Source organism: Cylas formicarius, unplaced genomic scaffold (genome assembly GCF_029955315.1).
Source record: "Cylas formicarius isolate icCylForm1 unplaced genomic scaffold, icCylForm1.1 PGA_scaffold_4__25_contigs__length_36172078, whole genome shotgun sequence".
Lineage (NCBI taxonomy): Eukaryota > Metazoa > Arthropoda > Insecta > Coleoptera > Brentidae > Cylas > Cylas formicarius.
The window spans coordinates 1,810,133-1,835,870 of NW_026844334.1; the positions used below are offsets into that span (position 1 = coordinate 1,810,133).

At 37.6% G+C, this 25,738-nt stretch overlaps 4 protein-coding genes across 11 annotated transcripts in view; 3 read left to right on the plus strand and 1 right to left on the minus strand.

Moving 5' to 3' along the window:
• Positions 1 to 25,738, minus strand: part of LOC132701259 (glutamate receptor ionotropic, kainate 2) — a 143,897-nt gene that overhangs the window by 117,755 nt on the left and 404 nt on the right. The gene's annotated exons all lie outside the window — the stretch shown is intronic.
• On the plus strand, positions 379 to 5,129 carry LOC132700730 (odorant receptor 49b-like). 7 transcript variants are annotated; one of them, XR_009618680.1, is made up of 7 exons: positions 379 to 558; positions 608 to 853; positions 2,600 to 2,912; positions 2,969 to 3,068; positions 3,119 to 3,211; positions 4,750 to 4,916; positions 4,970 to 5,108. XR_009618680.1 is itself a non-coding variant. In XM_060668235.1 (7 exons), exons 1-7 carry the CDS (start codon positions 396 to 398, stop codon positions 5,065 to 5,067), a joined length of 1,176 nt encoding a protein of 391 aa, XP_060524218.1. In that variant the 5' UTR covers positions 379 to 395; the 3' UTR covers positions 5,068 to 5,129. The 7 variants fall into 7 exon arrangements, 4 of the variants coding, with proteins under 4 accessions (XP_060524218.1, XP_060524220.1, XP_060524219.1 ...); XR_009618682.1 differs by having other exon boundaries at positions 2,969 to 2,998; positions 3,064 to 3,211; XR_009618681.1 differs by having other exon boundaries at positions 4,963 to 5,079.
• On the plus strand, positions 7,345 to 16,189 carry LOC132700808 (uncharacterized). Its single transcript, XM_060668355.1, has 13 exons — positions 7,345 to 7,578; positions 7,633 to 7,878; positions 8,028 to 8,340; positions 8,383 to 8,494; positions 8,547 to 8,639; positions 8,691 to 8,846; positions 11,181 to 11,373; positions 11,423 to 11,668; positions 12,702 to 13,014; positions 13,071 to 13,170; positions 13,221 to 13,313; positions 15,937 to 16,092; positions 16,145 to 16,189. The coding sequence occupies exons 1-13, from the start codon at positions 7,350 to 7,352 to the stop codon at positions 16,187 to 16,189; spliced, it is 2,295 nt and encodes a 764-aa protein (XP_060524338.1). The 5' UTR covers positions 7,345 to 7,349.
• On the plus strand, positions 16,189 to 23,803 carry LOC132701231 (odorant receptor 49b-like). Its single transcript, XM_060669010.1, has 6 exons — positions 16,189 to 20,165; positions 20,635 to 20,880; positions 22,806 to 23,212; positions 23,265 to 23,357; positions 23,442 to 23,597; positions 23,644 to 23,803. The coding sequence occupies exons 1-6, from the start codon at positions 19,964 to 19,966 to the stop codon at positions 23,686 to 23,688; spliced, it is 1,149 nt and encodes a 382-aa protein (XP_060524993.1). The 5' UTR covers positions 16,189 to 19,963; the 3' UTR covers positions 23,689 to 23,803.

Here is a 25,738-nt window from a genome sequence, read left to right on the forward strand (position 1 = left end):
TATATATATATATATATATATATATATATATATATATATATATATATATATATATATACATTTCTGTGTGTTTCTTTATTATTTCATTTTCGCAAAGACAATATCCCAAAAACTTCAGTTATTATCAAAAATAAACGAGCGTATTTATTTACAAAATTTACACGAAAAGCGTAATTGATAAGATGATTCTGCGCAGCAAGTTTCTACTCGCCCTGTATAATATAATAGCGATAAAATTTGTAGGAAACCAAGGAATATTCCAGTCGCATACTCTTAGCCAGCGTGCGACGCCGCTGGCGATCAATCCCCATAATTTGTACGTAATATATAAAGGCGGCGAGTTCCGCACCCCTTCAATCATGAAATCCGACTATTTCACGCACGTCAGAAGGCTGATGACGGTGATCGGCATCTGGAAAGTGGAAAATCCACGTCACTCGGTGTTTCGGAAACGGGTCTACCAAGTCTACTCTGTGTCGTTCCAAATGTTCTGCTATTCGGTAGCTTTGTCGTTACTCGCCGAAATACCCGCGTTGGCAAAGTCTGACGTCATGAGTGGTGAGGGTCGAAAATGAAGTTTGAGCTCCCGACATGCGTTTCGTTGCAGCGATGGACAACGCGAACAGGTTCACGGTGTACATAGTCATCATCATCAAGATGATCGCGTGGCAATCTAAAAGGATGGTCGATCTGCTTGGGGTCATGTTGCAACGAAACTCGCAGATTCAAGCAGCGTCACGAGTTGATCTGGCGATCCGCAGGTTGTATCGCAATCACGTGAGGTACAATCTCAAGTTTGTGTTCGTCCTTGTCTCCTCTGGGGTTGTCATTTCGCTTAGCATTTCTATGGCAGGTAAGTCTTTTGCCCACGTTTTTATTCCGTAGTCCATTCAATCAGAGAAGCTGCTTATCCACTCATTGGCCACATGACCACAAAACATCTGCTTTCTTCCGACTCTACTATCGTTTTCTTTCCCCTCCAAAATTAGTTGCAGCAGTCGTGTCTAAAAATGCTTCCTCTTTTAACAGCTCCACTTAATCTTTCCTCATTGGTTACCTCTGGAAGCGTTTTCTGATGTGGTATCAAAAATTGTCACTTTTCTCTTTTTATTAGACGTTGTTGTTGGCATTCGTCATCAAGCTCTTTGGACATGTCGTAAACTATCTGTCAAACTAAGCCCTTGTCGCATATATAAATCCATTCAATGGGAAACCATTTATCAGGAATTACACTCCCAATGCACTGGAAATTAGAATTTTGATTTGGGAGGTATCATGGAAAAGGAATGCTTATCATTTCGTCCCCTTTTGAGTATTGCTTCAATGCGACTCCAAAGAACGCACAGCAGTAATGTCGTGTTGGAACCTTTTCTTGAGGTTTACAACGCAACGTTAAAGACAATTATATATCTAGTGTGAAAAAGTTTCTATTGTAATAAGAAATATCAAATCAACGCAAAATTCTGATTCAGAGTCAGTTTTGTCTTTGACTAAAAAAATGATCTGAATTGATTCCAAGAATATCAAATTGAAAATTCCTGTTACCTTTTGAAAGATTTACAATTTGGGTAATGTTTTGTCAATACGTTTTCCTATATCGGGTAAAGTTCAACATTGCGCATTGCCATTGCTCTTTTGCTGAATTCATTTACTTGATTTTTAGTTTGGTTGTTTCAGAATGGTTTGACTCTAAATGCATATACTGTAGGTTTTATATACACAAAGGTGCTGATTGAGCCATTCTTTCCACTATCTATGACAGGGGTAATTTTAATAGGGAAAGGAATCTAGCTGTCCAGGTGCAGCGAAGCAAGATCCTGAGTTTAACAATTGACGCATCTATAGCGTGAGTTTCAAACAACTACATGTATATATTCCAAACCACCAGAGAGAGGGGGGAGCCCATCGATAGCTCATCACGTTCTGGATTAAACTGGACTTGTAAGTGAGAGTTATGCAGACAGCATATAAGGGCTCCATCACTTTCTCCTGTTGCAAGAAGTTCTGGCGCCGACAATGTCTAACGATTTCTCCATGTAAACTTTCCACTTCAGAGCTAACAAATTTGTCTGGAGGACACGATCTTCCTTTTTTTCCGTATCTGGACGATTTGAAGAAGAAATCTGCTAGTCGAAGAATCCTTCAAACTGACGATAGGTCTTAGTGGTGCAATATCTACAAGATGTGGTGGTTTTGTATCATGCTCAATAAGTTCCACCTTCAATCTTTGCAGTGTTCCTGAATATCCATGATGGCTGTCCACTGTTCACCGTCTTTTGCAAGTCTTTGATTGCTGCTTGTTCCTCGTGTTTTTTTTTTTTTTTTCATCTACCAAAGAGTTCAAACTTTTCATCGCAGGTCTTTGCTTGCAGTTGTAAAGTCTAACGAGGAGCAAGGAACAAGTCAATGTTTGTTGTTCAGTATTGGAAAGGTTGCTTGATGATTGGTTTAATATTGTGAGTTTCCTTTTTTTGTTGTTGTTTGTTGATTAAAGCAGTTGTTTTTCAAATTTGAGCAGCTTTCTTTTATTTCCTCTAACTTCTGTTGGATTTACCCCATCAATTACCAAGATCTCTGCGAGACTAACAGTGTGTTTTAGGATTTGTGGGCGTGTATCGATTCATCCATTCGCCGGAAAATGGAAATGGCTCCGAAAAACCGCTGCCTCTTAAGTTCTGGTACCCTTTCGACAGCAAGCAGCACTACCTGCTAGCTTTGGCGGATCAAAACATTCGACCGACGCTGAGCTGTTTTTGTCTAGGTGTCACGAGTGCGTCGCTCAACTCCCTTGCGATATTCGTTAGGGTCCAGTTAAAAGTGTTGCAGCACCATTTCAAGCACTTTCGCGGAGGGCTGGAAGCGGCCATCGACAGTTTGAGGCCGCTGTGCATCGAACACCAACGTTTGATAGCGTGAGGCGCTTATTTTTCTGTTCGTCTCCCGGCGACTTTCATTAGATTCGTTGTAGATATACGATAGAGTTCAGCGAATCGCTCAGGTATATAGTGATGCTGGATTATACGGTTTGCTCGGTCACATTCGCTTTGTTAATTTTCCAAATAGCAACCGTAAGTGTCACCCCATTAGGTGCGTAGCTAGGCAATGTTCCGTTTTCCAGGGAGAGGAGCTATTAATGAACTTCGCCCTGTTAACGTTCACCATCTTCCAGCTGATGACGTTTTCGTGGAACTGCAACGAGATCATAGTGCAGGTGCGTCTATGTGATCAGAGTTTGTTTTGTCGTCCAATGTGGGCCCTAAAGGCGGGTTCCCGCAAATAATTTGAGAAATAAAAATTAATAAGTGGATTTTTAAGGGTTCAGCAGTTTCGTCAACTGGCGCAAGAACGCGTATATACCGGGTGCATTGCAGAACCAAACATAGAAAATATTGTTTCCCTTATACATTTTAAAGCAAAACTCGTATGCCGAGTTTGAATAAATTATTGATCAGTCTAATTAGAAATTGTTTACAGCATAGGTAATAAATCAAGCACCAGTAAAATAAAATTTGACAATGACAACACGAAAATTCGCCACAGTAATAATATTTTTATTTACGATTGTTATACGTTATCAAACACGTTTTAATCAAAGCTAAATTGAAGAAAAAGTAACCATAATTAAGTGGTATTATGCAGGAAACAGAGCAGTGACTGAAATGGTTTCGGTTCATTTTCCTGCTGAAACTGTACCGTCGATGTCAACAAATAAAAATTAAATTATTACCCAATTCGTGTCCAAAGGCACCATAATAAACAACTGCAAATGTTTAGCTGTCGATAATAGAGCAGAAGACAGAGACAATAGCAACTGCATGTAGAGGAAAACAAATAAACATCAAACCATATTGTTGGGCACATTAAAAAAACACAAATATTTTTCCTATAAATACGAAAAGCACCAAGAGCTGGTAAAAGGTAAATAATTATAGATTTTTTAAAAACCATAACGAATCAAATGTTCAAAAGTGTTGGTATCGGAGCCTCAAAAAATAAATGTGTTGATGGGAATTTGCGGACGTCATGTTATTGGGCCATTGTTTATGCATTATAACCTCACGGCAGGAACCTATTTGGACTGATTACAAAATCAAATTGAATCGACACTAGAAGAAGTTGTTCGCGAAGATCAGATACCAAACGGATTGTTGTCACGCCCATAATTGCTGCAGGTATTTGGGAAATACAGTCGAAACTCTATATAGCGAAATTGAAGGGACTGCTTTTTTTTCTTAGGAACATTTTATATAAATATTTAAGAACTACATTTAATGTTTCATGCTGAAATTTATAATCTTCTCTTGAAGCTTCCTTGTCGCTTTAAGGGACGAGAAGATCTTAAGTACCGGGTATGAGTTTGATTCTAAGAAAAACATAATAAAACCCACATCCCTTTTTGCATTTCTAAATTGTAAACCAACCTTTATTTGATACGTCATTGTCCAGCTTGACTTCGTCCACTTTTGGAAATATCGTGATGACAAATATTCGCTGGTGTTTGTTGTATTGACCTTTTGTATTTGTATTTATTCAAACTCGGCATATTGCAATGCCGTTGCGTGAGTCACATCATAACTACGAGAAATGACGAAATGATCTTGAAGTCTTCATCGCTTCGTTTGAAAATGTTTTTGAAGAAAGAAGGCACAATCCATATCTAATATATTCTGCACTGTACTGTTGTTTCCTGTATTTATTTATTTTTTTTGATTCCGACATACCTTGGGTTTCACAAATACGTAAATTAAGTGTGTTCCCAGAGCACCGGGCTGGCAGATTCGCTTTTCGAAAGTGACTGGTACAATCAGGGTCAGCACGCGAAAGTACTGATCCGCATAATGATGATGCGGTGCCAGAAGCCTCTGAGTCTGCGTATAGGATGGCTGGGAGTGATGGATTTAGATGCGGGACTCTCGGTGAGTACGAAAGAATCTATAAAGACTGGAATAAAATTTCAAAAAGGTTTCAGAGGCTGAAATTGGGTTATTCCTACACCTCTATTATGAAGAACTGATGAGCGTTTCGAAACTTTTTGTACGAAATTTAATGGAACGCAAGAACCAATGAGATAAATCCCCGGTGTTCTAGTTTTGTAGTTTTTGTTCAAGTGTATAACTGTAACAATTAAATTAAAGAGAATAAATAATAATCAAAATATATTTTTTTTACAATTCGCCGGTACTGTGTGTTTCGATTAAACAGTCAGACTGTGCGTTCCTGTGCATAACATTGAGTTTTGGATTTTTGGACATTTGGCATTTGGTATTATACATCAAATGGCATTATTTCGGGTACCCCGATTTTTCAAAAATACACCAGTGGCGGGGGTACGGGATTTCACCTGTCTATTTTGGCAGACATTGATGGTACCTCACTGATTCTCTCTAGAATGAAAATATGACAACACGCAGAGAATGATCATTATCATTATTGTTATTTCTTTCTTAATTAATTATATGTCTGTTTTATTAAAATATTGTAAACAATCTACTTACCAAAATAAATAAGAACTAAAAGTTTTTTTTGATTTTTTGATTCGGTACTCTCGCCACTGGTTTGTTTTTTTTTAAATGTGGCACACTAAATAATATTTTTTGATGCATAGTACATGTGTGCAAAATTTCATTAAAATATGTAACAGTCCCCGCTTCCCGCACTTCAATCTCCAGATCTTTCTATTGTGGCAATCTTCTTTCCCTTCTGTTCAAGATTTACGGGGTCTCCCTTTTTTCCTCCTATTTATCGGTGTATAATCTAGAGGTCTGAAACATCTTATTTTATGCCTGATCTCAAAAATTCCATATCTCCAGCTTTGAGTTGTTCTTTCGTTCTAGATGTTATTTGCCAATGATCCATATGTAATTATAAAAATAGCTTTTCAATGTTGATTGTTGTTATCTTTGTGATGTTTTTTCTTTTTACAAAACTTCTGGATTAATCCTGCGTCGGTTGTTGCTGCAGTTTCGGTCAAGCCCTGAAGAAACCAACAGGATCATTGGCGAAACGTCAGCAATTTCGACTCAGCAAAAACCGACGCAGGAGGAATCCAGAAGTTTTGTAAAAAGTACTGGAGTTCAGTTGTTGGAACGCCCTACGATCCCATTTAATTCTGTTGTTAATATCTTTTTCGGTGTTTTCATCTTCACTAATTAATCTTTCTAGGTACTTATAGTCTCTACAGCCTTTAATTATGCTATTTCCGAGAGTTGTTTTGAACTAGGCTAATAGATGTTCAGTTTATGATGTGTTTATTTTGAGTCCCCACTTCGAATATTCTTCCATCGGTCTAGTCGTTATCATTTGCCATAAGTATATGATCGTCTACAAACAGTAACACAAACACACAACACAAGACATAACATCCCTTCGATAGTATGAACAGTGATATTCAATTTCCTACCTTCATTATGTCAAGAGAGTTTTGGTATATGTTTCTTTATCTTGTGAATCGAACTAATACATGCAAATCCACAATCATTGGAAATATTGTCTCTAATTAATAGGAATTTGTTAAATAATTTTGCTATCAGTCCAACCAGCTCATTGGGAATACCTCCAGGCACTGCTGCCTTTCCATTTTTCATATCTTTTCAGGCATTTTGAACTTCTTCCACTGTTCATCTTCCAGGCTCAACTCTTCTGGTTGATTGCCCTTTCTTCTGTAAATAGATATTGATAAAATGTTTCCGGCTCATTGTAGTTATATTTGTCCTATATTTCTCTTCGTTTCTTATATTTTTCAAGATTTTCCATGCCTCTGATAGTCTGCTTTCTGCAAAATACCTATTCAACTTTACACCCTTCTTTTTCTCCCTTCTTCCCTTTTCACTATTTTATTTATTCTGTTATACAGTTTTCTGTCTTCATTGTCTCGTATTTTGTTTGTTTTAACCAAAAATCTCAATGTCGTTGAGTTCTTGTTCCCCAAAAGGATTCTTTTACTGCACTATGCATAGCTTGTTTCAATTGCCCATATATCCTCCCGCCTCCTGCATGTTTAATTTTGATTTTCGTCAAGTATTTATCATTTTATTTTCGTCCTTTTGTTGGGCTGGGGTCTGTGGCATGTATAATGTATTTTGTTAAAAAAAAACTCCACACTCACTCACGAAACTGGCGTCTAATCCATTTCACCGTAAATAAAACTTCCATAAAGCTTTCGCAAGGGACATAGCCAACTGCCGATAATAATAGAGTCCGCCTGATGACCGGTCTCTTTGAGCATACATTAAAAGCAAATGCGTTGCTTTACCGTATCATTAGGAGGCATACCTTTGGCGTTACGATAAATTGCAGGTTTTGGCGATTCTCCCTTGTATTTTTCTCTATCGAAATATCTGGAAAAAGCCATGCGTAACCAGTCCGCGGTTGTCTCTTCAAACATGAAGGTCGACTATTTCACGCACGTCAGGAGGCTGATGATGGTGATCGGGATCTGGAAAGTAGACACTGGGATGTCCATCTCCCAAAAGCGGTTTTACCGAGTCTACTCTTTGTCCTTCCAATTGTTCTGTCATTCGGTGGCGTTCTCGTCGCTTGCAGAGATTCCATCGCTGGTAAAATCCAACGTGGGCGCTGGTGAGGATGTCACCACCATACAAAACTAACTTCCCAGCAAAAACTTCCTTCTAGCGATGGACAACGCGAATAGGTTCGTCGTATATGTAGTCATCATCATCAAGATGATCGTCTGGCAGTCCAGAAGGATGGTCGACCTGCTAGGGGTAGTCTTGGAGCAAAACCAGCAGATGCGAAGTGCTACTTTGAATGACCAGGATATCCTCAGATTGTATCTGAGACATGTGAGGTACAACCACAAGTTCATGTTCCTCCTTGTCTTCTCTGGAACCATTATAGCTTTTGCCATAGCTGCTATAGGTAAGTTTCTGTGGTAGACCCACGGCACCACCACTTCCATTTCTTTGTTAATGCTGATAGTAGATAGTAGACGAGGATATACCCTTAGCATAAGAAACCCTAGCACTGCAATGGTTATACGTTTTCCTCTTATGCATCTTATATTTTAGGAGACACAAGCGTATATAAATTCGTTCAGTCGCCTGAGAATGCCAACGCTACCGAGAAACCGTTGCTCTACCGGTATTGGTACCCTTTGGACAGGAACGAGTACTACTTGGTCGCCTTGGCAGACCAACACGTCAGGCCGACGCTCAGTTGTTTTTGTCTAGGTGTCACGAGCGCTTCGCTCAACTCCCTGGCGATATTCGTCGGAATGCAGTTGAAAGTGTTGCAACACCACTTCCAGCACTTTCGTCAGCAGCAGGAGGAAGCATTCGACAGCTTGAAGTTGTTGTGCGCAAAACATCAACATCTGATAGAGTGAGTAGTACAATAGGCTCGTTATCCTGAGGTTTCCGGCAGGTTTTATTTTAGATATACCATAGAGTTCAGCGAATCGCTCAAGCACATAGTGCTGCTAGATTACAGCGTGTCATCGATCACATTCGCGATGCTGATCCTCCAGATCACCACCGTAAGTGATTCGTGCTGGATTTCGCCCGATTCTAGGTAATTTATTGATCCAGGGAGAAAAATTAGTGATTAGCGCCACCATATTGACGTTCACCACGCTTCAGCTGATGACGTTTTCGTGGAACTGCAACGAGATCATAGTGCAGGTTATTGCGAGCAGTCACGGTAGGATTTCGAAAATGGTAGGGTATTTGTAGAGCACTGAGCTGACTACAGCGCTTTTCAAAAGCGACTGGTACGATCAGGATAAACCTGCCAAAGTACTGATCCACATAATGATGATGCGGTGTCAGAAACCTCTGTGTTTGCGTATCGGCTGGTTGGGAGTGATGGATTTGGAAGCCGGAATATCGGTGAATATAAACGCCTCTGTCAATATGAAGTTAAAACTTTAAAGTTTTAGAGGTTGAAGTTGGGTTATTCCTACACCTCCATTATGAACAAATAATAGGTGCCTGAAAATTAACGAAGTAACGTGGAAGTTTCCGCCACAATATAAATTAAAGCACTATAATTTTAGTTTCTTCTCTAATTTTGACTAAGTATAAACGAATTAGTAATAAAACAAGATCACTTAATGGGTACATCATTGTCCAACAAGCAATCTTTCTTTTTGAAATGTATGTTTATTCGACACGGTTTTTTAAGCCGCCCTGTATATTTTAAAATAACTTCAAATTGGGCATCTACGCAACTTTTGTATTTAGCATTTTCTCAGAACTTTTTTTGCACAGTTCCACAGCAGTAAGTAAAGAGTTAAATTTAATACCATCGATCTCAAATGGGCACCATACTTTTTTATTAAAAATAAAAGAAAGCGGGGTTAATAATTCAAAAATTTTGTACTGTAAAACAGTTTCATAGCAGTATTTATATAAAAATTTGGTAAAAAAAAAATGCTTGGTTCGTTGTGAGAAATGGGTCAATTTTAATGCTGCAATACGCTTGCATAACATTTGTTTACAATTTAAGCCAGTTCGCATGTTTACTTTTTTTTTGTGAGACGGCAGCGTTAGACTTTTGTGTGCTCGGTGAGCTGTCAAAAAAACGGAACAAAGATTTTGCGTAAAATTTTGTGCAAAAAAATGATTTTGAACAAAAGGACTGTGGGAGGAATATCGCTCAAGAGCTGTTAAACGTCCATCAATCATGAACTTGCCACCATATTCACCGGATATGAACGCCTTCGAATTTTAATTTCATTCATTCATGCTAACCTCGCTTTTGTCGTCTACATTATTACAAATTCACTACTTAAGGAACTTATCCGCCCTTAATTTTCACTGCGAATAAAATACCCGATTGCAAAGCGGTATCTGCAATCAATAATTATAGATCTTCTGATTACAGGCCCCTTTGTTCGCGGTTTTCAAACACGTGTGTGGTTTCCTTTCGCCTTATCATTACGGAAAAACATTTTCCGATCACCCATACGATAGGGTTGACAAGACACTCAGGAGCGTAGCGAATTTTTTTCCGTCTAAGACCATTGCTATTACATTAGTTGGCAGTGAGAAAATGACAACTGAGTAAAAAAAATCATTAAATTGTTGTGGTGTGAGTAAAAACAAAGTATGGATTTTCCTAAAGCTTAATTAATTGTTGTGGTGAAGCGGAAAAAATACTTTATTGGCAGTAAGACTTTACAAGGCGAAGTACCCTTAGGTATACGAACTAATAATAGAAAGGTTTGATGCTAGTGATGGTCTAGCAGGTCAGTAGCCGTCAAGTAGATTGCTTATGTGATACATCCCAATATGGAACAACACCAACAACTTCTTGAACATTCTTCTTCTTCTTCATTTTTCGTCTAAAATAATGTTTTCCGATGAAGCAACTTTTCGCAGTAATGGCGGAGTTAATGGTTATAAGATGCATTACTATTCAACAGTTAATCCATTCTGGAACGGAAATTGAAAAACTAACACCATTAAGTATATAACCAAAGGGGGTTCCACAACACATTACCTCAAAAAGTCCTTTCATTTAATTTAAGCTTTTTGCAGACTGATTTACCACAACTTCTTTAAGAGCTTGATAACATTTAGATCCAGGAAATGTGGTTTCAGTACGACGGAGCTCCTACGCATACCCATTTTTCGACAAATTTTAATAATTATAACCCACAGAAATGGATGAGTAGAGGTGGATTCGTTAGATGGCCGCGTCGATCCCGTGACTTAGCACCGCTAGATTTCTTTTTGCGGGAATATGTTAAAGATCGTGTTTATGTGAATCCGCCTACAATACCAGAAGCGATGGGAAATGGGATTTATGCATGGGGACGTCCAAAAATATATACAAAAAGGGTTAAACATATGTATTCACGTATAAAAAATGGTACCAAAAAAGTTCTTTCCCCTGTTCATTTTTTAATCTTAACAGAGCCCTGTTGCTGAAGACAGAAAGAAGTTTAAATATTGGAAATGTTAAAAAACCTTTCGGAAAATATAATTATTATTACGGTGTGAGATTTTTCCATTTAAAACATTACCACCCCAAATTTTATCAATGTACGCCTATGGTCGTACTTACCTATTGACAATAACAGTAGTATAAAATAGTAAAAAATTACTTTTATTCTATACATACTCTTAGCCAGCGTGTGACGCCGCTGACCATCAACCCCTATAATTTTGTACGTAATATATAAAAGCGGCGAGTTCCGCATCCCCTCAATCATGAAGGTCGACTATTTCACGCACGTCAGGAGGCTGATGACGGTCATCGGCATCTGGAAAGTGGAAAATCCACGCCACTCGATGTTGCGAAAACGGATCTACCAAGTCTACTCGGTGTCGTTCCAAATGTTCTGCTATTCCGTGGCTTTGTCGTTACTTGCCGAAATACCAGCGTTGGCAAGGTCTGACGTCATGGGCGGTGAGTGTCCACAATGGGGTTTGAGCTCGCGACATGCGTTTCGTTGCAGCGGTGGACAACGCGAACAGATTCACCGTGTACATAGTCATCATCATCAAGATGATCGCGTGGCAATCTACAAGGATGGTCGATCTGCTTGGAGTCATGTTGGAACAAAACTTGCAAATAAAAGCTGCGTCACGCGCTGACCTCGCGATCCGCAGGTTGTATCGAAACCACGTGAGGTACAATCACAAATTTGTGTTCGTCCTTGTCTCCTCCGGGGTTGTTATATCGCTTAGCATTTCTACGGCAGGTAAGACAAGCTCGTACACAAGGCATCTGCGTTCTTCCAACTCAACTTCTACCTCCAAAATTAGTTGCAACATGACATGACTTTAAACATGACAAGCCGCTTTTCTTCCTTTCTTTCTGTCTGAACTCTCCTTAATCTTTCCTCATTGGTATAAAAATTGTTACTTTTCTCCCTTCATTTCACGAAGTTGTTGGCATTCGTCATCAACAGTAGCCTTGCTCTTTTCACATGTAAACCTTTTGCTTAACTAGACCCTTGTCGCAGACATAAATCCATTTAATGGGAAACCATTAATCAAGCACTGGGAACTAGAATTTTGACATATCATGCAATGATTGTATAAGGTTCACAACAGAAGGTTAAAGACAATTATGTAAGTGTGAAAAAGTTTCTAATTTCTTAATAAATCTTCTCAAATCTACATAAAATTCTGTTCCAGACTCAGTTCTTCTTTGAGGGCATCTCAATGGGCCGAGAAATGATCTAAAGCAAAAATTTAATAATCTTCATTGGAAATACTTCACAGCTTCCTTGAAGTTGCTCCTTTTCCAATGGCGTTCCTTCTGAAGAACCCTTGCTTCCGACCATTTGATGTTATGTTGTTTGGTCCATACATGTTTCCCGATTTCTGATCTGGATTTTACCTCTCCTTTTCTCTACTTACTTACTACTTTACTCTCCTTCAATAGTCCTAGTGCTACTGAATATCCGTGATGATTGGCCACTGGGAGGATCTTGATACCCATTTGTTCCTCGTCTTTCCATCACACTTCTATCCCCTCATCGGTACTATGCAGCTTATAATATCTAACATTAGAGTCTATCGAGGCGCAAAGACGAAGTCCCTTGCCCAGTATTTGTTGTTCAGTATCGGAAAGCCGTTGTTTTTTAGATTTGAGCAGTTTGCTTCCTCTCATCGTTCCTTTTGATTGACCTTTCAAGTCAGTAGTTTTATTTCCTCAAACCTCTGTTGTGGCATTTTTTATTAACCGATCCAGTACCAAATAAGAGTGAGAGTAATAGTGTGTTTTAGGATTCGTGGGCGTGTATCGGTTCATCCATTCTCCGGAAAATAAAAACAGTACCGAAAAACCGCTGCCCCTCAAGTTCTGGTACCCTTTCGACAGTAAGCAGCACTTCCTGCTAGCCTTGGCGGACCAAAACATTAGGCCGACTTTCAGCTGTTTTTGCCTCGGTGTGACTAGTGCGTCACTCAACTCCCTGGCGATATTCGTTAGGGTCCAGTTAAAAGTGTTGCAGCACCATTTCAAGCACTTTCGCGGTGGGCTGGAAGCGGCCATCGACAGTTTGAGGCTGCTGTGCATCGAACACCAACGTTTGATAGCGTGAGGCGCTTATTTTTCTGTTCGACTCCCGGCGACTTTCACCAGATTCTTTGTAGATATACGATAGAGTTCAGTGAATCGCTCAGGTACATAGTGATGCTGGATTATACGGTTTGCTCTGTCACATTCGCGCTTTTGATTTTTCAAATAGCAACGGTAAGTACCACCCTATTAGGTTCGCAGCTAGGCAATAATCCGTTTTCCAGGGAGAGGAGCTGTTAATCAACTTCACCATATTAACGTTCACCATCTTCCAGCTGATGACGTTTTCGTGGAACTGCAACGAGATTATAGTGCAGGTACGTCTAAGCCATCAACGAGTAAAAGAGAATAGAAATTCTGTCCATACTTCAAATGGTACCAATTCCTTGCGATCTATTGTACGGGATCTCCCATTGTGGTGACTTGTGCAGGGCATCTCTATTATTTTTATAGATAGAAGAGAGAATTGTGGTTTTTGTGAAACTAAAGAGCTAAATTGAAAATATTGACTATTTTCTTAAAAACTGATACGGCTCAAAAATTACACAAGTGACGGGGATTGCTGTGAAGTTGACAATATTAATTTTGATAAATAAATAAATAATATTTGATAAAACTCGTCACTCGTCAAAAAGCCACTGTACTTTTTTAACGCACCTCGTATATTTTGAACTTTTTTCTTTTGCGTCCGGCTTACCTTAGGCTTCACAAATACGTAAATAAAGTGTTGAACGTGAATACTTGGTTAAAAGTTGAGTTAGAGCTAAATCACAGGGTATGGTCTGTTCATAGATATAAGGAAGCGACCAATTGCTTTTGAATGGGATTATCCAAGCATTACCTAAAGTTTCGGAATTTAAATTCAGGAAAATTGTATGGGTTTAATATTCTTAGGTTTGGTATACTACATAGTTTAAGTCTATTAGTAATCATTCTTATTTCGTGTGTAATACAGCGTGTGTTGAATCGTGTGCGAATTATGCAAAATATGTGCGAGTCTAGTGTATCTCAGATGCTCCCGCCCAAATGTAGAAAACACTATTCTATTGAGACTAAGAAAGTTATAAACAATGTTTATTTGACTCTCATTGAACGTGGTGCCAGCAAGCAAGCATTATGTTTGGCACCAACTGAAATCTGCCATTCGTCGTAAGAATATTTTTCCCCGTGTTAGGCAAAAGTTGGGCAAATTCTGTTAAACATATATAAAAAGTAGAACAATCGTATATCCATATTTTATTTTTTATTTTTTATTTTATTTATTTATTACAAAGGTGCCCTAACATGAAGAACTAACTTCACAATTTACAAGGACACACTAACAATTATACCATTATTTAATTAACAAAGTAAAACTTATAAGTAAGTACCTACCTATATCTACGATAAGCAGAAGATAAAAATAATAATAATAATAATAATAATAATAATAATAATAATAATAATAATAATAACAATCAAACTTACCAAACTAAACCAAAACTAACAGTGTATATTAAGTGCTTGAATTACAAAAAACAAATGTGAAAAAATAAGGAAAACAAATCAAAAATTAAAATAAATTAAAAATTAAAATAAATTTATAGAAAAACCCTAATTGCTTGATTTCGAAACGAATTAAGTGATAACGCAAAGATGTCAATGTGCGAAAAATAATTATTGTAATGTCTATGTAAAAGAGATATTGGGGAATTGTTACCTAAGTTTGTATTAAATCTAGGCACGTAAAATAATGAAGGAGTTCTTGTTATAACGACTTTGGCATTGAAGGATAGTTTTTCCAACAGTAAAGGACAGTCAATCCTATTAATAATATTATGCAAAAATATAGCACTGGAGATAACAGATAACTTCAGTATATGGTAGAAATTAAGACTAGCTTCATACGAATGAGTTAGTAAGTTACGGTTAAATCTAAAATTTAAATGGAAAACAAACTTTTTTTGTATTCTCTCGATTCTGTCTACCATATCACACCGCCATAGTCAAGGTGAGATCGAACGTAGGAATTGTATAGAATAATAAGCGATTTGTGATCCTGAAATTCCTTGCTAACTCTTAATATAAAACCTAAATTTTTATAAGCTTTTTTTACTATATTCTCAATGTGGATATCAAAACTTAATTTTACATCTATAGTTATTCCAAGATCCCTAATCTGCTCTACTTTTTTTATTTTTACACCATTGAATGTGTAGTCAAAGTTTATATCATTTATCCGCCTGCTGAACTTAAGACAGTAACATTTATCAATATTTAAAAATAGACGATTTTTCACACAGTATTCATAAAAACGATCAAGATCTTCTTGAAACTTATGACAGTCGTTAAGGCTTTTCACGGGCGCCTATGATTTCTGATCATCTGCGTATGATGCTGATTTAGCAAAAAGAAAACATTTACTGACATCTGCGATAAACAGTGAAAATAACAATGGTCCCAAATGGGACCCTTGAGGAATTCCAGATGTGATGCGGGCCGTTTGGGATTTTGCAGAATTCAATTCTACAAACTGAGTCCGAGGACTGATGTAGGATTGAAGAATTTTATAAAGACAACCATATATTGCAAATACTATAGAATAAATAATAATTAGAACAGGCGATGTTAGCGATAGTGATACTGATATATTATGTGAATAATTTTAAGTAATTTAAGTAGCTAATAAAAATAATTTGTAATTTTGTTTTAGATTTAAACATACATATATAAATAAATATTGTTTAGTATCTTTCCTATCAAAACCTCAAATAATTAAATTCTAAGCAAAGTACGGACCTGTTCGGCCATATTCCATTCCTACAGCTTGCCCGGGTCTTTGCTTAATTCGTATCAGTTAGTCCCTTTCTTATATCTATGAACAGACTTTACACAGATATCCAAGGTGCGATTTAAAATATTGTGATTTTGTGGTCAAACTTTCAAAAATGGTTTTTCCAGAGCACAGGGCTGGCGGACTCGCTTTTCGAAAGTGACTGGTACAATCAGGGTCAGCACGCGAAAGTACTGATCCACGTAATGATGATGCGGTGTCAGAAGCCTCTGAGTCTGCGTATAGGATGGCTGGGAGTGATGGATTTAGATGCGGGGCTCTCGGTGAGTGTGAACGATTCCATAAAGACTGGATTAAAATTTCAAAAAATTTCAGAGGCTGAAATTAGGTTATTCTTACACCTCGATTATGAGAAACTGATGAGCTTTTCGAAACTTTATGCATGAAATATAATGGAATTCAAAAAACAACGAGATAAATTCCTGGTGTTCTAGTTTTGTAGTTTTTGTTCTATCCAAAACCGTTTTTCTCAAAAAAATCGCTGTTTAAGTGTATAATCGTGGCGATTAAGTTTTTAAAAAATAATAGTAATTAGGGATAATATTGTTGCCATTCACGAAGTTACATTTACACTTTTAAGAATCATATTACGTGAATTCGATTTTGTTTATATTTTCATTAGAGGTTAAACCAATAAGTTTATAAAAACAAACTGTTTGCGCCGATGTGCGTGCACAAATTCGGAAGAAATTAGCTGGCATCGTGTCTATAGCGCTTAAAGAACCGAAACGCCAAATTGCTTGCAGAATTCTACTAAGAACGCCGATCCGTATGCTGTAATTCGACACAATATTAACCCTGCACGTGTCGCTAATTTTTTTAACAACGCTTTCCACACCTTAATTCCTTGTATTGTATACAGGGGGTGTCGATTATGGGCAGAAAGTCTAAAACTTCCCTAAAATTTCCGTTACTGTGGGAAAATTATTGACAACAAATGAAAAAATATTAATGATGGGATAATTAAGAATGCCGCAAAGTATTTTTAACAAATAATTTTTTTTTTTTTGCTTATTTCAGTGTTCAGAAAAAAAATGTTTTCTCTAAAACTGTTAACCCCATCAGCAAAATTCTTTAACCAGCTTACGCGGAAGATCCAGTGCTATAACACTTATTTCGGGCATATTTTTAGATTATATACAGGGTTTTTTAATTACGGACAAAAATATAAAAGACTCTAAAAATTGTCCTTTTCCAAAAATTATTAGTCTTAAATCAAAATTCTAAAAAAAGGACAAACAGTATTGCCACATGGAGAGCTGCAATTTGTGTATTTACGGTTTTCGTCTATCACGTACGCTGCTTGAGATATTTGAAAAAATCGAAATGAAAATCGCTATATCTCGCACCCAATCTAGACGCGATGACGTCATCTGCTATGGCGGCGTACTGCATTGTTCCAGAAAAGAATTATTTTCTCGAAAACCATTGACTCTATTGGAAAAATTCATGGAGTGGGAAACGTGGGAGATCCATTACCATAACATCTACTTTTCGCAGTTTTTCAGTTATATACAGGGTGTGTCAGTAATGGGCAAAAAGATATAAAAGAACATGAAAATTGCCGTTTTGTAGGTAACTTAACAGCCGAAAAAGAAAAAATATCATTCATTTGATCATTTGGTCTAAACACTAATGTCAATTGCGTCGAAAGGTAGTTTCAGGTTTCGTCTATCATACAGGGTGCGCGAGATAGCGGCTTCTTTTTAAAATAAAACTCTGATTCGCGTTACACATTAGACACTTTTTCAAAACGCACAGTACAAACCATTATTTGACACTGAAACAAATGGTCAACACTGAAGAAATATATCATTCACGATTCTGCCAGAAGTAGACAGCATAGAATACCCTAAAAATCGTCAACGTTTTTTATGGCCCAATTCTAATTTTAACTTTTCATTGAGGTATTCCTCTGCCAACGAGGCCCACCTTCAGTTAGATAAAACATGAAACATCCACCAACTCCACAATCGTCAGAGGGGATGTGAAAACGGGACAAACAGAGGAAGAAAGGGAGACAGACGCGTTTTTTTTTAATATTAATATTTTAACTCCCAACAATCGAAGAAGCATCCCTTTGATTACAGGCTACGCTGAAAATAACCAGTCTCCCCCTGTCATTAAGGGATTGCGTTTATCGAATCGCGTCTGCCAGTGGCGTAGAGCAAAACTATTTGCAAATCTTCTAGGATATTTTTTCTTTTGGTAAAAGAGTTGATTACACTCAAAAATTTTAGTTTTATTGAACGAGATTTGTTCTCAGTCTAAATGATATTTTTCGCCCTGTCTCTCCGAGAGTATCGGGAATAAGAAGTTCAGTGGAATACCAGAAACTATCAATTATTATGGCGGAATAAGGTTTCGTCACGAAAAATAGGAATATTATATAAAACAAACACATAAAATATATGTAATAATAAATATAAAACCCGACTAACAGGGAGATAAAGTGTCTCGTAGAATAGTATATAAGAGGTTAGCGCCAAAATTTCCCGGCCTGACATAGATGCAGCTCCAGTATCACGATAAAACTTTGTCTTCTTTTAAATACATATCTTAGTAGGCTGCGAAAAAAAAAATGAAGTCTTGCGTCAAATTGTTTTTTATTGACAACATAACGCAAATTGAGCATAGAGCAGTCATAAAGTTTTTGACAAAAGAAGGGTTAGCACCTAAAATTATTAAAGAAAGGCTGGATGGTGTGTACGGCCAAAGTTTTCCTTCGTATTCTGTAGTGACAGAATGGGCAAAACGTTTTTGAATATGGCAGGAATCACTTGAAGATGATTCAAGAACTGGTCGACCAGTGGAGGTCATAACGGAAGCTTTTGTTGGGATTGTGGAAGAGGTGGTATTGAGTGATCGACGGTTAAAGGTCAAGGAAATCTCAGGAATTACTAAGCTTTCTGATACAAGTGTTCATCGAATCCTGCATGATCATTTAGGTAATATTAGTGCAAAAACCTTTTGGCTATTCCAAAACAATGCCGTGTCGAGTGGTCATTTTTGGAACTCTGTAGGTCGGAAGCGAAGCCTGTGATAGAAACTATTGTGACAGGAGATGAAACTATGGTTCTCTATTATGACCCTCTATCGAAAAAAGAATCAATGAAGTGGCGCCGTAAGGGTGAAGCACCTCCAAGAAAATTCAGAGTCTGCCATTCAACAAAGAAGACGAAGGCCACGATCTTTTGGGAATGTGAAGGCATACTTTTGATAGATTTTAAAAAAACTAATACCACTGTCACTGGTAAATATTACGCAACATTATTACATAAATTACATAACCAAAACTGACCAGAGGCGTGCGTCTTTTGCACGATATGCACCTGTCCATACTGCCGGTGATGCACACGCTGCCATTTTAGAGTGTGGGTTCCAACAGATAGATCATCCGGTTCAACTACGAAGTTGAGTTAAAAGAGGCTGTTTTAGCTCATTTTGCAGACAAAGAATATTTTTTTAAAGGGATTGAGTTGTTGATAAAGAGATGCAATTAGTGTATTGCAGTTAAGGGGAATCATATTGAAAAATAATAAAAAAATGTTACTCTACTTTGTTTCTTTCATATTCAGGCCGGGAAATTTTAGCACAAATGGTAATACACTACCCAACTTCTTGAAGATAAACTGCAAAGTACAAACACGATGTTAACAAATGTCACGCCTATTACCAGTATTCGGAAAATACTCAAACAATTTTGTTTACACCTAATTTATGAAGTTATTAATATAAGGTAATGTTTAAAGAACAACATATAACTGAAAGGTGATCAAAATAGTGTAGAATATTTTTATGAGCCATACTAGGTGTTACTCTACTTTGTTTCTTTCATATTCGCGCTGCCCTCGTATTTTTTTATTTTTTTCTATTCCGATGGTCTACCAAAAACATTTTTAATTTCATATTTTTTTTAACTGGAAGGTAAATTTGTTCCTTGTCGAGTAGGAATGAATTTCAGGTACTGTTTGAAAGAAAAATATATACAAATGGTGATGGTGAGTAGTATACATTCAAGTGAAGAATATTTCAATTTTTTCGAGACATTCGCTAAAAAAAATCCCGACGCCACTGGACGTGTGGATATTTTATAAGAAAGCGCGGAGACATGCGAAGCCCATATAGTCCGCCATGGTGGCCAAAAACTATTTCACGCACCTGAGGCGGCTCATGATGACGATAGGGATCTGGAAAGTCTACGAGCCGGGAGTTTCAAAACTAAGACGAAACATCTACAGGGTCTACGCGATATCCTTCCAGTTGGTATGTTACTCGGCGATGGTGTCTTTGGTGGGAGAAATGCCATCGTTGGTAAAAACTGATCCGGTAGCTGGTGAGTATCATACCACGTGGTCTTTTCTACATCTTCCGGGGTTTTTTTTACCCAGTTGAGTTCTTAACTTGCATTTTATCATTTTCCACTTTTCCTGGGACATCTTATTATATTTTTGGGTAAAAAAAATTAATTTTGTGATAAATATCACCTTATTAGAAGTATATGCGAGCTACTGGTTTCGAAATTGTGTGGTTTGAAGCGATTGATGCAAAAATGAAGCAATTCTAATAAGAAAAAAAGATTTATCATTTATAATACAATATTTATACAATATAATATCCAAATACAATAAGATATTTATGATACATCATCTACAAAAATATAGTACACCCTTTCTTTCTTTTTTTCATGTTTTTTGCCTTCTCTACGATAAAATGCATTTTCCAATCTGAAATATAGGTTACATTGTTGCTTGTCTTGCGATATCACCCTGGCAAATAAATCCGCTCAAATTCCACGCTTGCAGCGATGGACAGCGCAAACAGATTCATCGTGTACATCGTCATCATCATCAAGATGTTCATCTGGCAGTCAGAGAGGATGGTGAAGCTGCTGGATGCCGCACTAGAGCAAAACTCCGCTATACGGAAGTCTTCTGAGAGCGATCCGGTAGTCAGTAGGATATACGAGAGCCATATCCGATTAAACAATACAGTGATGTCGCTGCTTGTCACTTCCGGAACTTCCGTGGCAGTCACTATCTTCGCCGTCGGTATGTCGAATTTAAAATCCAGTTCGCACTTGGCTTGAGTTGCAAATAAATAGATACAACACATTTAAGATGGACACCTGATTTGAGGCTGTGCTGTGTATTCTGGTTACATGTGATGCAAATTTCAGTATGATCGGCAAGGTATGACCCTATCGAAACAATAAAAAACCATTTACATGAGGCCCAAACGATATCATATATTTATGAAAGGCCTTGACAAAATAAGCCCTCGACATCTTTTATGTGCGCCATTATAATTATAGATAGCTTCAAAGGAAATATACTGATTACATATGATGCAAATTTCACTGAGATCCCCAAAGTACGACCCTCTTAAAACAATTAAAAACAATAGATCCAAACGATGTCATAAATTTATAGAAGCCCTTGAGAAGATAAGGCCTCGACATCTTCCATGTAAAACTGCATCCAAGTTTAAAACACCTCACATCTGGTCTTCTCTCCAATCATTTCCACATTAGAGATATTAAGATATCCATCTTAAAATTCACTTCAACACAACCTTCCTAAGACAACCACCTGTTATCCTTCACTCCATTCAAAACATCACCGACCATATCAAAAGTTCTTAAAAAATATAACGTTAACACCAGATTTACCACCTGTCTAAGAATCTCTCAGCATCTTCAATCAGTCAAAGACAAATTTCCGTTTGAGATAGCAGGAGTTTACAGCATTCCAGACCTATGCGACATTGGAGAGATAGGAAGAAAAATATTAACTATGGTCCAAGAAAATGAAAGAGCCTGGTAATCTTGCATGTAATCAATTCTTCCACCTAGGAAAAATCCAAAAATCCATAAAAATGGGGAACCAAACAATCTTAACCGCGACTCAAGTCTTCATTACATCAATATGCAACTCAGTAATCGCGCGCCCCTCAAACAAAATATAAGCAGGGATAACGTCTGAAGAAGCCAACAGGATGATTGACGAAACGTCAGCAAGTTTGACTTATAATAAATCGACGCAAGAAGAATGAGGAGGTTGCTTCATATCCCTAGTTTGTTTAAAGATGGAAGATAGTAAATCAGTAAACAGGTTTGTTAGCTTTGACGTGGAAACCTTATACACCAACGTACCAGATTGATAGAGAGAACTTCGCTATTTTTTGCTTTCAAGCCAGAGATAAGTTTTGCGCACGAGATGAAGGCTTGCCTTTGGGTTGGCCCCTGTCTCCGTTTGTAGCGAATATACGAGGTGTGTTCAAAAAGTAAAAGTGTTGATCCTGATTTGCTCATATGACTATGATGTCGAAACCAAGGCTGCAATGGAAGACCGACAAAACCACGTCAAGTTCGATCAAACGTAAAGGTTTTGCTTACTGTTTTCTTTGATTATCGTTGCGTAGTGTTCAAGAGTTCTTACCACAAGGTCGAACGGTTAATAAAGAGTATCACCTTGAAGTTCACCGCTCAGCCATCGTTGTTTGTTTCTAATTTTTGGCCGAAAACAAACCCAGGATCATGCCTCAGCCACCATATTCACCGGATATGGCCCCCTGCGAATTTTTACCGTTTCCAAAACTCAAGAAACCGATGAAAGGAAGCGGGTTTGGCTCCATTAAAGAGAAAAAGAGAAAGTCGCTGGAAAAACTCAAGGCTATACCAGAAAGCGCTCATCAGAAGTGTTTCTCGGATTGTAACAAACGTTGGCACAAGTATATAATATCTGCGGGGGATTTTTTGATAAATAAATAAATATTTTTTTGATAAAACTTAAATAAATAAATAAAAAACTACTTGACGCAAGACTTCATTTTTTTTCGCAGCCTACTAAGATGACAAAGTTTTATTGTGATACCTATGTCCGGCCGGGAAATTTTGGCGCTAACTTCGTATATGTGAATAACTGATCATTTATCTCCCCACTTTCCCCTGCCTGAATAATTTTTGACCTCGTAGGCGACGTAAACCTGTACCGATTCGTCCAATCGTCAAACGGCACCGACGTTACCATCAAACCTTTGCCCCACAAGTACTGGTACCCTTTCGACAAAGATCGGCACTATCTGATCGCCCTGGTAGACCAACACGTCCGACCTACCCTGAGTTGCTTCTGCATCGGCGTTATCAGCGCCTCGATCAATTCGCTAACGATTTTCGTAAAGGTGCAGCTCAGAGTGTTGCAGCACCAGTTTCGCGGTCGATGGGAGCGCGGAGCTTTGCGCAGCTTGAAGCTGCTCTGCTCGAGACACCAGCGCCTGATCCGACACGTATCAGATTTCAACCAATCGCTCAAATACGTGATACTGCTGGAATACACGGTGTCTTCGCTGACCTTTGCTCTGCTGATACTCCAAATCACGGCGGTAGGTGACAGTGTCGAAGCTTAGTTGTGAAGCTATAAACACGGGTTTCTAGGGTGAGCAGCTCACCATTAATTTCACGATATTGGTGTTGACCACTCTGCAACTGCTCACGTTTTCCTGGAACTCGAACGAGATCATCCTGCAGGTAAATACCTACTTAATTTATAACAAAGACCAGTGGTAGATAAAACCAGTTGGCTTTTGAATGATGAGTCCTCAATATTTTCAGAGCATGGAACTAGCCAGCGCACTCTTTAGAAGCAACTGGTATACTCAGGATCGGCCCGTGAAAGTGCTGATCCACATAATGATGATGCGGTGTCAGAAACCTCTGAGTCTGCGTATAGCGTGGCTGGGAGTGATGGATTTGAATGCGGGAATGTCGGTGAGTGTGAATCGGTGTCTGTGCTTTGATAACTCATTTGTTTCAGAGGCTGAAGCTGGGATATTCCTACACGTCCGTAGTAAAGAATTGATGTACGTTTTGAGCTACAATTATTTCCAATTTTGTGTACATATTAGGCGCTTGCCAATTGTAGATTTCGTATAATAAATTAAGTTTCTTTGCTTTGTTTTTTGCCAATTCTAGTCGCGCCATCGGCAGCTGATATTGGGTAATCGAAAAATAAACGACCTATGTATGGCGCAGTCGGTAGGATATATTTACTAATTGCTAGCGTACAATATTTGCATTTTATGTTCAGGTTAGAGGAGAACAAAGAAGCAAGGACTCGGTTAGACAAAGCCGTTCATTAGGTGGCGTTAACAGTGTCGTTTATATGTCAAGCGTAAACTCGTTATCTCCAATAAACGGACTGATCTCCACGTTGCATTGCCCGCGTTACGTGCAGCTCGCCGATACGTATTCGAATAGGCTATCAATCCATTCGCAGTATCTTTTGATGGCATCGCAATTGAAATTGAAATGAACATTTTAAGGTGGCGGATTTTTGCTTAAAATCCGTTTGACTATTACTTCAAAATGCTCTGAATCTCTCTGAAATAAAAAATGTCTAGAGTCTTTGCCGCGCTCTGTAGTGAAAATTATACAATAAAATGACAGGTAGCTTGACCCCCTTAACTTCAATACACTTATTACATATCATTATAAACAACCCAATCCCTTTAAAAAAATTATTTTTTGGTTTGTCTGCAAATTGAGCTAAAACAGCCCCTTTTAACTCAACTTCGTGGTCAAACCGCCGTCCACGTAAGTCCTTTTTCAAATATCCAAACAAATAATAGTCTCTGGGGGCATATCTGGACTATAGGGAGGATAATCTTTCTGTTGGAACCCACACTGTAAAATGGCAGCTTGTTCAACATCAGCAGGATGGAAAGGTGCATTATCGTGCAAAAGACGTACGTCTCTGGCCAATTGATGTAATAATGTGCGTAATATTTACCATTCACAGTGATATTAGTTTCTTTAAAGTATATCAAAAGAATTCCTTCAAAATCCCAATTCCCATGGCCATTAAATTTTTTGTTGACTGGCAGACTCTGAATTTTGTTGGAGGTGCTTCGCCCTTACGACGCCACCTTTTTTTGTTAAAAACTTTATGACTGCTCTATACTCAATTTGTGTTATGTGCGACATTTTTTCGGACACATCTTGTTTAAAATGCTGTCAATAAAAAACTATTTCACGCAAGAACTTAATTTTTTTTTCGCAGCCTACTAAGATATATTTAAAAGAAGACAAAGTTGGATCGTGATACTGGAGCTGCATCAATGTTAATTTTTTAATACATCTTTTTTTTTCATTGCTGAAAATACGATTATGTTGAATTACTATTTCATTATATATTTATGGTATACCAAATAATAGCTTTTTTATATATTGAATTTTTCTTATACAGAGGGTGTACAATATTTATTTTTTATTTCAGAAAAAAATGTTAAAAACAAAAGTTATAGATAACACCAAAAGAAGCAATTCAAAATTATTTACAAATATACAGAGTGATTCATAAATTCAGGGTGTTCTCTAATTCGGTGTTCATAATTTTTGGGGTCCATTTTAAAAAGAAAACTTCATATGGACATGTCCTAAAAACTTTTGAGCTAGGGTGTGGTGAAATTTTCATAAATAAAATATATTTTTTGATATCTGTAATACCCCTTACGTATTTAAATTAAATTTTGAACACATGTGCTATGTATCAAAAGGCATTATACTGTATTTCAAAAGTTGAGACGTTTGGGACATATATTCATATAAAGCTTTTTTTTTAATGGACCCTAGTAATTACCATTCAGTTAGAAAGCAGTCATTGAGGAAATCCCGAGTTTTCAATTTAAAATGACACAATTACATTCGCGTATTCTGAACACCCTGTAGCATCGAAGTCAAATTCCGTTGCACATCTTTTATGTTATCTTCGAATAACATATAAAAAATAATAAAAAAAATAAAGAAGAAACAGTAATCACATTGTAATTTCAAACTACCACAGAAATTTAGAGGTTATGATTTTAATTTTTGAAGCGTTATCTTGTGATTGTGTCACGTGTCAAACATAA